The sequence below is a fragment of the Poecile atricapillus genome, chromosome 1, assembly GCF_030490865.1.
Source record: "Poecile atricapillus isolate bPoeAtr1 chromosome 1, bPoeAtr1.hap1, whole genome shotgun sequence".
Classification (NCBI taxonomy): domain Eukaryota; kingdom Metazoa; phylum Chordata; class Aves; order Passeriformes; family Paridae; genus Poecile; species Poecile atricapillus.
This window is the reverse complement of record NC_081249.1, coordinates 78704671-78717279: the sequence shown is the minus strand read 5'-3', so window position 1 is coordinate 78717279 and position 12609 is coordinate 78704671. Positions and strand designations below refer to the sequence as shown.

At 48.1% G+C, this 12609-nt stretch overlaps 1 protein-coding gene across 1 annotated transcript in view; it reads left to right on the top strand.

Moving 5' to 3' along the window:
- The first annotated feature begins 1825 nt into the window (after window positions 1-1825).
- Window positions 1826-12609, top strand: part of AMOTL1 (angiomotin like 1) — a 55452-nt gene continuing 44668 nt past the window's right edge. The window contains exon 1 of the mRNA XM_058853756.1: window positions 1826-1946. Within this exon, the coding sequence (XP_058709739.1) occupies window positions 1904-1946 (43 nt within the window). The 5' untranslated portion in view covers window positions 1826-1903. The remainder of the gene's footprint in view (window positions 1947-12609) is intronic.

The following is a 12609-nucleotide window of genomic DNA, read 5'->3' as shown; positions in this document are numbered from 1 at the left end:
AGGGCAAAATTTCACCTTCATTTTACAGCTGAGCTGTGCATGGTTCACTTGTGCTTATAAGCAAAGCTAATCTCTCTGGGGAGGTAGGAAAATCTGACAAATCCAAGGCAAATTCTAACTCTATTGTCAAGGTTCCCCATGACTTTGTAGAGGATTTAGGCATTCAAAAACCCGAATTTGGGCTTAATCTTCTCTCATATACTCAGGGTATCCACAGATGACAAAGGAACTGAACATCTATCTTTAATCCAAGTCTGGTACCCTAAGAACTGGCCTGTAGTTTATCTCCTGAAGAGGTCAAGGATATGATGGTGCCCCTTACCCCCCACCTAAAAAACCAGCATATTTGCAATTTGCTTCTCCCCTGTTTGAGCATTACCCCAGCCTGTATTAGGTGACTTCAGGGAGACAGGTAAAAGATACTTCACTTTAAAGTTTCAGAGAGACATTGCAGGGACAGCCCCTGACTGGCACCTCACCTTGCACAGAGGCATAGTGGGAAGGGCACCTCTGAGGATGCCCTCATGACAAACATCGTTCTGAGGTAACTTCTATTGTGGGAGATGCACAGATGCAGGAATTGAGAAACCTGATTTCACCAAGTATTTTTTCCTTCTTTGTCTGTTCCCATATCCTATAGCTTGCCTGTGTCTTGCATCTGAGCAAAACCCAAACTTTGAGCAAAGCTGGTTTTTTTTTATGATGCAAAAGCACAATGCCTCAGACTGCTGTGAACCACAGCACTCTCCCAAGTGCCTGGAGCTTCTGGGAGTCCTGTCTGCATCCATCCGGTCCTATGGCCATGGCGCTGGGCCAGCTCCTGTCTTGCTGTGCCCCTTTATGGCGCTGTGGTGACAGCAAGTGGTTTCTTCTTCAGCCTGTTGCTGCATTTCTTCCTACCTGCCTTTATCCATTTGGCACAGTATTGAGGAGGGAGAAGCCACCATCAGTCCCTGGGGGAAAGAAGTACAAATACAATGGACAATCCTGCCATCACTGGGTAGCTTGCTGGACTGAAGGAGGTTGAAGCATGAGATGGGGAAGCCCAAGCAGTGCCACTCATCCCAAAAGATACCTAACCTACAGGGCAGCACGGGGAATAGAGTGTGTTGGGGCTGCCCAGCCCAGTCTGTGCCCACATGGCTGCAAGGATCGGGATGAAGACCTGTGCAAAAACCAGAGGAGCTCCTCTGCCATGTCCCCTCTGTTGAGCCTCTGGCAGCAGGGCTGGAGTGGTCTGGGGAGACGGAGCAGTGGGTCACGCCAGCCCTAAAGAACACTCATTAATCCGTGGAGCTGGTGTGCCAAACAACAAAGACGTGGAGCAGGTGGGCAGCAGGGCAAGGGGCTGCGCTCAGGGATGGGGCGCTGAGTTAAGGAACGAAATAATCACCCAGACAACCCCCGAACAGCCGGGTTCTTCTGAACCCTCCATACATGAATCGGCTCTTCCATACACAAGGAGAAGCTGGAGCTCTGGGAGACGAGGAGGATGCCCGGGGTTAATTCATGGGCTTGGCACTCGGTGTAACCCCCACCAACTGTCCCTCAAGGGACCAGGGAGCCTGTGCCGGTACCTAGGTCGGAATTTAGACCCCGAGCATCCCCAGACATGAGCCGGGGCAGCCGTGCAGCCACACAGGCTCGCCCCGGGCGTACCCAGCTGTCTTCAGTGGCTGCGGGTGGGTGTGCCAGGCTCCCCCGACCGTGCCTCACCCACATCCCCAACAGGAGCGGCGGGAGGGGCGCGCAGCGGCCGCCCCGCGCCGGGAGGTGCCCGGTCCGCCCCTGGAGCCGCCCCTTCGGCTGTCCCCGCCCCGGTGTCCCCGCCCCGGTGTCCCCGCCCCGGCCCGGCCCGCGGCGGCCGGCGGAGCGCGCCCGGCGGCGGCGGGGAGCGGCGCGGATGGCAGCGGTGCTGCCGGGGACGGCGGGGCGCGGAGCCGGAGGTAATGGCGGGGGAAGGAGACGGTGTCCGTGTGTCCCCGCACGGGTGTGTGTCCGTGCGTGCATGTTTGTTCACACGTGTGCCTGTGCGTGGGGGGGTACTGGTGTCCGTGTCCACGTGTGTGCGGGGTGCCGCTGCGGGATGTCGCTGCTCATGCCCACCCGTGAGTGCTGCCGCGCTCCGCCGCTCTCCCGGGAGGACGCGGGAAGGCCTGGGCAGCCTTCCGCCGGCTCCCGCAGCCAGCGCACCCCGCGGCTCCCCTGGGCTGCGTGGAAGCCGCGGGCGGTGCGGGAACGGGGCCGAGTCCGTGCCGAGCCGGCCCCACGCTCCGTGAGACCCCAGGGCCGCCGCTGCTCCCGCTCCTCCGCTCCCGGAGTCCTCCCCGGGAATCTTCCCCGCTCCGGGGAGGCAGAGCGGCGCGGGGCGAGCCCCGAGGCTGCCCCGGTCAGAGGGGGTGTCCGCAGGATATTCTGAAGGAGGAGCGCGCCGGGGGTCCGCCGCCTCGGCGCTCCCGGGAGGAGCGAAGCGGGAGCGCGGGGAAGGTTGCCCCGATTCCGCAGCGTCCCGGCGGGTCCCCAGCGCCGGGCTGTCACCCGGAGCACCCAGCGGGGACAGCGGCCCCGTCCCGTCCCGTCCCGCGGGTGCGTGGGGCGGCAGCGCCGGCCGCAGGGGACGCGCAGGAGGGGCCTCCCACGCCGGGGAAGCGCTTTCTCACGTTGTTGTTGCAGGGGGGTGGTGAGAGGGAACTTTTTTATATTTAACCTTCCTACCCATGCAGGGAACAAAGATAAACTCTGTTTTAAAGAAAAAAAGTCAGTATTGAAAGAAAAAAAAAAAAAAAAAAGCCCACGACATGAATTTAACCCGAATCTTCCTGCCAGGTTTTGTGATTCATAGCTTTAAGTACAGGAAGGTCGCTGCTTGGGCTTTTTCCTCTTTCGATGGAAAGAGGTGTTTTTTTTTTCTCTTTCCTGGTGCTGTGCGAGCATCCCGGGAGCTGTGGGCAGCTACTGCCGGAGACGGGGATCTGGTGGCTGAGGGTCTGCAAGGCCCTTCTCGTGCATCCACTCAGGTTCAGGTTATGTCTTTTTATGTACAGAAATAAGCCTAAAAGCTTGCCGAGAGAAGGGTGGCAGTGAACATGAGTCCTATGAATTTTTCTGAGCATAGCTAGCTGGCAGAGCCATTCCTGCTAACAGGTGTGCGTGTATATAGTTATATATAGATATTAAATATATATAAAAATATATGTAAATATGTGTTTATTTATTTTTATGTATTTACACATGTGTATATAGACATATGTGGCTGCATGTATTATATATAAATAAAATATAGACCATGGATATATGTTTACTTTTATACATATATATGTGTATATATACATAGTCATTTCTAATGACCAGAAAGCTTTTCCAAGGGTTCTATAAATACCTTATCAAGAAATGTCTGAGTGGTGAGGGCAGGGAGTATTGGGTGGGCAAGAGCTCATAGCAAAACCCTCTCTGGGGCTATTCTGGGTGCATGTTATAGCTCTGCATGGAGGGTCTGTGTCCTGCCTGGCCTCCCTCATCCCCAGCCACGACTGGAGCAGTGGTGTGAGAGGATGAATTTGGGGAGGCTGGTTTTACGTTGTTAAATAGGGGAGGTGTGTGCCCCACAGCATTGCTGTGGCTGGGCTTCCCAGTTTCCCCAGGTTGTGTGGGGCCAGTGGGACCCCCTCAATCACCTGCATGTCCATTCTCATCTGTCCTGATGTCCCCTTTTCTCTCTGTCAGCTTTTGGCAGGGGAATCTTCGCTTTCTCTTTTCTTTTGGAAAGCACTCAGCTGCTGGAGGAGGGCAGCTTCAATCCAAAGGGGCACGTGTGGCCTCTCCGAAGTCCAAATATCTGCAGGATTGGTGACAGGCATGAGGACAGTTTCCAAGTCTTGGCCTCCCACGGCAATCTGGATCAAACGCTCTGCACATTAGTCCCTGGATAGAGGGATGGATACAAGGATACAGCTCTGGTGCTCCTTGCAAGATCTCCTCTGTGAGGAAATGCCAGCACAGAGCCAAAGGCTTTGGTTTGCATTTCTCCAGCAAAGACACACCTAAGGGGGCTGGAAAAGATCCCAGCAGCAGTCCCGGGAGGGTCAGACACAACCAGACTCTGTGGACACGAGCGTTTCAGGATTGTGGGGAGATGTTGCTGCTGACCATTGCAGCTTTCCTTCAGGAAGTGAAAGCCTGAGTCCACAGAGCCTTTATTTCTTACTGATAGGCGTGTAACTTTCATTAAAGGCCAGATCTGGTATAAATGATATTTGGTGCTAAGGCAGGAGTGTGTGCCCTGTGCAGCCTTCTTGTCCTGGAAACCATTAGGAGGACGGCTGCATACTTGGATTTTCACACACAGACTATCTGCTAATGTAATAGTCCCAGTGGAAAGTTTAGTGCTCGGGAATATTTTGTGGATTTGAGAAAAATCCCAGGAGGATTTTTGGTTTCATACAGCAATTGCTTTTTGGCAGCTTTGGGATAGATGTAATCTGGTCCCCATTTGTGTCCTGAATTTCTAAATGGAACAGCCTGCCTTCCACTCAGGACAGAAGTAGAAATAGATGGAAGTAGAAAATAATAATAACAAGAACAACATCACTTCTAAAAAAAATAAATTCTTAGGGCAGCTTTTCTGTTCAAATGTTGCATTTAGGAAAGGTCTATGTCCATTTTTGGTCCTTTTAGTGACTTTTTGAGTAGGTGAGATGCTACTGTGGGTGTAAATTTCAAGTAAATCTGTAGAAGCAGGTGAAAACTACTCCAGATTTGGATTGGTGCATGTGAGAGCAGAATTTTGTCCACACAATAAGGTGTACCCCATTAGCAGTGGGAGGTCCTGCAGCGTTTGCTGGCTTTCAGTGGCTTTGTCCAGGTCAGGTGTGTCCCACCACAGTGTGTGGCTGTGGTTTTCCTGATGCACATCTGTCCCACATCTTGAAGTCGTAGCACGTCATGTTTGTGCAAACCAGGCAATGATAGCCAGCACATGTCAAGGCAGCAGCAGCCGAGGAGAGGGGTGATCTACAGGGGCATGGCACATCTCAAAGACATGTAGCATGGGGTTAAATAATGGAGCAGCACCTGGGATTATCTGCTCTGACCATGTTGGCTAACAAAAATATAAATGTGCTTTAGACAACTTTAGTAACTCCAGTGGTCAAGTCTCAGGCTGGAAAATAATGACGTATTTAATTTAATGAAGGAATTAATGATTAAAAATGCTTTTAGTGAAATTCCTCCCTGTGATGGCTACCTGGGATGGACAGAGGGTCCCTGCTAGTGACATGTCCCATCCCTCTGCTTGTGACCAGAGCACCATTTTGAGGCTGGTTTTGATATGATGGCTCCACACCAGTGGCTGTTGCTGTGGTTTTCTGTGTTCTAAATGTGAGCTGAGCCATCTGGGAGCAAGAACTACAGGCAATTATCTTGTTAGCACGTCTACATAGAATACCTTTATTAAATTTCTAGATTTTAAAAGTGGTTGAATATAAATAGCGTGTAATACTGGAAGGATCATAATTGTAATATATATTCTGGTGGGAAGAAGGTTTAATTTCTTTTTGCATTAAGTTATGACACTTAAGAATTGTGCAAGGACTCTGCTTAGTGTAGGGTTATTGCAAGCAGTTCTTCACACAGATCAAGTAAAGAACTGTGGATCCTTTGGATGGTTTGTTGCTTGTGTTAAGAAAAATGAAAAAACTCTAGAAATCCATACAATAGAGTTCAATGCCCGCCTTTTCAGTTAGAGAGTACTGTACAGCCTTTGTACTATTTTTGTGCTGTCCTTATCCCAGGCTCCTTTGTACGCTGCGAGTTTGTGGGAATGACTCAGGGGGAAAGCTATTTAACCTAAAGGACACCACTGGCAAAAAAAAAAATAGATGGATAAAGAGCAATGTCTGTGACTGTGAGTGGGGACCAAGAGGAATATTTGTGTCTGAGGAAGAGCGATCCCAAAACCTCCTCCAAATGGGGTGAAAAAAATTCCTCTTCTTCAAGATGCTGTTTATTCAGTTCAAGATGGGAATTTTATAACATAGTTGCTTGAAGTAACAAGGAACTAAGACTGAATGATCCACAGACCTAGGTTCTGTTTCACTTCTGGTTAATTAATGGAAGGGCTTAAATATCCAAGTGACACGGATCATGACAGTGCTTTTCTGTAACATGATCATTTTTAAAGGTAATAAGTGCAGCAAAATTTATCATGGCTTAAACTCCTGCTCTACAAGTGTCTTGTCTGTATGCTGTAGCTGACTGATGATTCTGCATTTTTCCCCCAGTGGAAGAAGATTTTCTTCCCTAAGAAATTATGTGATGAATTTTTATCTTGGGTTTTTTTTTTATTGCTTGGAAATCAGAATTTATAGTGTAGTGAAAACGTCTGCAGACAGTTGCTGGGCTGACAAGCGGTGTGGCTGTAGCAGAAGTGTTGTCTCACTTGTGAGCTCCATGTCAGCCTTTGTATTTCATTCTTTTACTGGGAGTTTCTTCCCCTACTTTCAGCTCTAGATAATACTTATCCTTTCATCTCAGAGCAGCAATGCTGACATGAGTCGTCATTGTGCCACTGGCACTTTGATCAAAGCAGGAGTTTCAATTATTGATTCAATTCTTCAAATAAATTTGGGCTGGCTGTATTTGTAGACTCAGTGTTATAGCCGCGAAAGCAAGTGTGTAGCTTATAATACAGAGAGACCTTAAAAATGCACATGTTTTTGCAAAGCCTAGCACAGCTGCCTAAGGAATATGCATCTCTTCCTCCGTCAGATTAATGCCCAGCTAACTTTGGCACCTGGAGGTGAGATGAGAATACTCTGCCTATATCCTGCCTCTCCTCTGGGGTGAGCCTGGGTCAGGGAAAAAACCAGCATGTTATTCTAGCATTATAAAACCTGTTACCATCTGAGATGAAAGAGTGGTGATGGGCACTATTTGCCCCTACACGCCAGCACACCTGATTTCCATCGGGAAGGCGGAGAAGTGCGGGCATCCGAGGGGATCTCCCAGGGAGGCAGGCTTGGCTCCACTCTTTCCTGTATCCATCTGATCTCATGCCAGGTTCGGGAGCTGCTTTCAAAGTACATTTGCTTTGCTTCTCTCATAGGATTTCTTTTCTCCCCTGCCTTGTGTTTTGCTGAAGGGAAGCATATATGAAAATAAGCATGAGAGGCTGAAGTTTCACGGAGAATGTTCATCCTTGTAGGCAGTTAAATCTGGACATGTTAGCGCAATTCTTTGGGAGAGATGGGGTTTGGCTGCCTCCGTTGCCTATACCCATTAGTCTTGCTCGTGCTTTCTTGGACTTTCTGGAGAGTGAAATGACAGTACCGAGGATAGGTGACTCCAGGAACTCTTCTTGAGTGAGGAAGTAGCACAACGTGGATCCTGGAGCTGATACAGGGATGAGGATTTCTTTCCCCAGAGCGGTGAGTTGCAGAGGTGTAGCTCAGTCTGATAATCCTGCCAGGCACAGGGGGGGTGCAGCTTCTCTCGCTTTCATGTGGGAAATGAGAGGTGCTGCTCGCTCACATCTGGTGTGCATTATGTGTGTTGGATTTTTGTCCTGCAAGATATTGCTCTGCTCCTGTGAAAATAATACTAGTGATCCTTGTTCAGTCCTCGCAGGGCTCAGGAGCCCTGGCAGCAGATGTGAGGTTCACAAGCAGAATTATGGGGTGTGAGGATGAGTCAGCCACCCCAGAATTGACCTAGAAAACTTGTGCATTGACTGGGGAGCTGCTGATGGGAAACAATCACCAGTGGCTGCCGAGCCCCTGAACTTCATCGAAGCTGTGGCTGCAAAAGAATCCCTGTGCTGCTGGAGGTCCCAAAAGCATCCCTTGTGACATTGTTAGGAGTCTAATTTTTATACCTAAACCAAGAAGCAAGACATGAGTTATTTTTTTCTGTGCCAAAGGAAATTTAAATCTTCCTCCCAGCTTTGGGAGAGTGGCATGGCTGTGTGGCTAGGGTGTGGCAATCCCCGCTCTCAAGGCTGGGGCAATGCTTAGGAGAGAATGTAGGGTTCGTGGGCCAGGATACACATAGAGGGGTGTCCAGCCTCAGAGGGTCACTGTGACCTACTGCAGGGACTGATTGGTCCACCCTGGCCAATTCATGGCACAGCCTTTGTGCAGCCCCTGGGATCTTGGAGTGCTTTACTGTCCTTTTGTTATTTCCCTTATATAATTCTCTTCCCTTTTTGACCTGAAATTTTTATGCAGCAACAGGACAGAGAAAATATTTTAAATGTGGAATAAGGTATTTGTACTCCTTTTTGGAATGGCTGTGATACAGAAGGGCAGATGTGGGCTTGGAAATGATGTAATTTTCATTCTGTCATTTTTGGACTTCCTTTACATACTGTGGCAGGGTTTATAGGAAAGTGCAAAGCCACCTTACTTACTTTTTAATTTTGGGTGATTGCTTAGGATGATATTTGAAACACCTCCGTCTCTTTTGAACCACTTGGTCAGTAGGGTACAGATGGAAAGGGGAATTTTTGGAGGTCAGCTCTGTGGTTTTGTTTGGCTGGATGGGTTTTGGGTGGTAGAGGAGGAGTCATACGTGCCAGCAGCGTGGGCTGTGCTGTGGGCAGCCACATTATGTCACCTGGGTGGGCAGTGGGGTGTGATGCAGAAACTCATTACCTGGGCTCTGCCTTGAGGTGTTGCCTCTAAATAGCAGCAAGCTGTGTTTTCACAACTGGCATCTTTTTGGTGTTTTAGTGAAGACGAGAGTAGTAGTACAGTTTGGCTGTAAGAAAACCATCTTCTCTGACTGTTTTTGTAAATTTGTTTCTTGGATATGCTGTTATTGCTCTAAAAACATGGTTTTCCTCGCATGTGACAGCAATGAGCTTCCTATGTGGTTTGCTTTAGATCCTTTCTAAAACCAGACTGAAGCCACATCAGAAACAGGAAATATTTAAATGTTGCTCCACTGTCTCTGGGTCCTGGCTGACTGTCTGGTGTTAATCTTAGCAGCTGATTCATTTAAATAGTTCTGAATCTTCAAATGAATTTCACTGCTGTGCAGTAAACTCCAGGATAATATGTCTGCTTCTGTACGGTGGAATGTGTGCTTATCTAAAAGAAAAGGAAAACAAATGAGCTGGTGTCAGGCAGTCACTTCGATGCGGGAGGGTTGGTAGAGATGCAGAAATGAACGCCTAGAGCAGCTACCCAGTTTAGCAAGGACTGAAGTGAAGGCCAGAAATATGGTCATGTCTTACAGAAATGGCTATAAGAGACACTAGATACATGGCAATTGAAGGCATGATGTCTATGGACTGGGCTGCATCTTGGCATTCTGGGGCTGAGGGGGCTGGGCTGGCTTTGGGAAGGGGAGAGGGGAGGGCACAGGACAGCTGGCAGCTGCCCACAGGCACCTACAGACATGATGAGGTTGGTTCTAGGCAGTGGCTGTCACAAAAAATGGGGCAGCAGCTGTGGTTTGTAGCTTGTTTGGGTAAGATAGAAAGCCATTCCCTTGGGACGCGCCCCTGGCAGGGTGATGATCTGCATCCCAAGTTGCCCTCAACTGGCTTCTTACTCCTGGCTGCTGGGCACCACTGCTATGGCACCAGGAATCAGTTATAGGGATGAAAATGGCTCTTCTGGCGAGCATTGTAGAGGAATGAGGAGGTCTGGGAAAGGAACAAGTGCCTGACCATTGGATGGGCACTTTGCACCATGTCAGAGCTGGATTGTAATGAAGCATTTTCCTTTAGAGAAGGGAGCTGGGATTTGGGAGGCTCCAGTGACAGCAAGGGGAGAAAGAAATAAGGCTTGTGCCTTGCTCCAAATGGCTTGTGAGGTTCCACTAAGCTTTCAAGTGGTGCCTTATTGCCCATGATCTGGATTGTGGCTGTGTGCCAAGCACTGATCTCTTGGCAGCTGTTTTCTGTGTTACACAGAAACTGGTTTTCTGTGTCAGTTACAGCTGACATTTTATTAAAACCTACTGTGAATGAACATAAAATATTGTTACATCATTTTTAGCATCATAAAACATCATGACATCATTTTATGGTCATAAAACATCAACATGGGTACAGCACGGTCCAGTAGTTTCTGCCTGGATTGGGGCTACTTGATTTTGACTCTGATATAACTGAGATCAGAAACTGAGCAGTTTGGCAGATGCTGGCATTTACCAGTCCTGATTTTAGTAGAATATTGCTCTGCCACAACAACCAAGGACAAGTGGATAGGTAAGAATTTCTGCTCTTGTTAAAGAAAAAACCACAACTTTGTTCTCCATCTTGTAAAATTTGAAACCCTGACCCAAGGGTGCCTGCAGACTCAAAATGCAGAAGGTGAGGATACAGTTTTACTAACAGTTTATTTCCTTTGAATTCTCTTTGATGAGTGGTGGGGCCAAACCAGTATCTGCTGGCTGCCCAGGTTGTCTGTAATGCTTGAAGCTGCTTATCTTCTTCTTTGGGTGTGCAGGTTTTCTTTGCTTCACCCCACTCTACTTTTTATTCATAAATCAAGCTTAGGTTTGAAATGCACTGCTTACATACAGGATTCCAAATTCCAAGGCAGGACTGTTTGTGTGGAGGAGCAACAGAGGGTGTCTTTAATCCTGTTCTCTACCAGAATAGGCCAATAATTTTGGAAATTAGTGTACTTGAGATTTTTCTTGGATCTGTGTCAGCATCAGCACAATTTACAGACCAGTCTCCTATGCTTGTTTTCACAAACATATATGGCTTAGTTCTACTCCAGCAAGCAATCTTTCCCTCTTGCTCTCTAAATATAGATAACTGCCATACACATTCATGCATAATATGAATGGTAAAGTGATGAATTCATTAACATTTTGCAGAAATGCCTATTTCCTCTCCTCTCGGCACAGGAGAAAATAGTATCTTTGTGCCTGTAGAAATGACAGGCTGGATCCTACCCCTGCTGCCTTGCTCCATGCAGTTGCATGGGGTTAGCAATGACCTGTGTGAAATATGCAGGGAGCAGGCAGTTAGCTGACACAAACCAAGCAGGCAGGATTAATTAATCCAGGTCATTTGTGGGTGACTGTTTTTCCTGCCGAGTGGGGTGCTGTGGATCCCTGTGCTTGTGGGCTTCGTGCCCCACAGGGATTGCTGGATGCATCACTGGTGCTACTTTGAGCACTCTGCCTCCTGCTCAAGCAAGTCCTTGGCAGTGGCTGTTGCTAGAGATTGATGACAATTCCCTTAGCCTAAAACCTGTGACAGCCAATGGGATGAGTGGAGAGTGAGCCTGCTGTGTGCCTGTTGTGCCGGGGTACTTGCAGCCAGGAGATGCTCATTTCCAAGGCTTGAACCTCAAAGAGCCTCTCTTTACAAAAATTACTAAGTTCTCAGAAAAACGAGAAAGTAAAAAGTCATATAAATGTAGATCAGACCAGGTTGGAAGGGATCTCACAGATCATCTGGTCTAACCTTTTGAGGGAAGGAGACAATTTAGATGAGATTATCTAGGACAATGTCTCATCGCATACTGAAATCCTCCAGTGATGGGGACTCTACCACATCCCTGGGGAGGTTGTTCAGTGAGTGTTTTCATTGTAAAAAGTTTCATCCTTATGTCAAGATAAAACATCTCTTAGTGCAACTTGTGCTTGCTGCCCCTTCTCACTGTAGCTCCTTGTGAAGAGAGAGCTTCTTTCCTCTTTGTAGCCTCCCTTTAAATGCTGCAAGACTGTAATGGGAGCTCCCTCACAGCCTTCTCTTCTCTGGGGAGAAAGGACCTAACTCCTTCAGCCTTTCCTCACAGAACAGGTTCTACAGTCCACTGATGGTCTTTGCAGCCCTCCTTTGGACCCTGTACAGTCTGTCTTTCTTGAATTGTAGGATTATGCCAATGTTGCTTGTGGTTTGAAATATAGGGTCAAGCCAATGTCATTCCTGGCTTAACACTGCTGTGATGCATTTTGTATCAGCTTGTTAAAACAAGCACTCCTGAGAACAGATTTAGGATGAGCCTTGTTGTTTGCCAAGTTGCAAGCTGAAAAGGCCTTAATGCTTCTGCTCAGCAGAGACTAAAACATCCCTGTGTTATCAACAATGTTTCCAGCACAAATCCAAAACATAGCTACTGAGAAGAAAATTAACTCTGTCCTAGCCAAAACCAGCGCAGTCCAGCCATCAGCTTCTGTGGGATGCTGGGGCTGGGGCATGCAGCTCCCATGCAGTTGGTCTGCCAGACAAATTCCCATGGCCCTCCAGCTACATCCGCTTCTTACCATATTAAGACCATCTGGACAAAGTGACTTATAAACTCTCTCCCTTGATAGCAGTGGTTGTATTTTATGTCTCAGCAATTTTCTGTATTGCTAAACTATTACTCATGAGCAGATTTTGTGGTAAGGCCTTTCCCAGACTATAGCCATATTTTATGCGTGGCTGTGTCCTCACTTTTCCTTCTTTTTACCCACACCCTAGTTCAGTATTACGCTGGCTCTGTTGGTTTCATGTCCTGGGGCTATGCCTTGATTAGTGAGCTTGTGACTTATCACTGTTAGCTCTTACAAACCTTCCTTTGTACGTGGACTGAGGACCTTGTAGGCCAGGCTGGGTCAGTGCATGAAACAGTACTGGTGACTCCATGTTTTGCCTCTAGT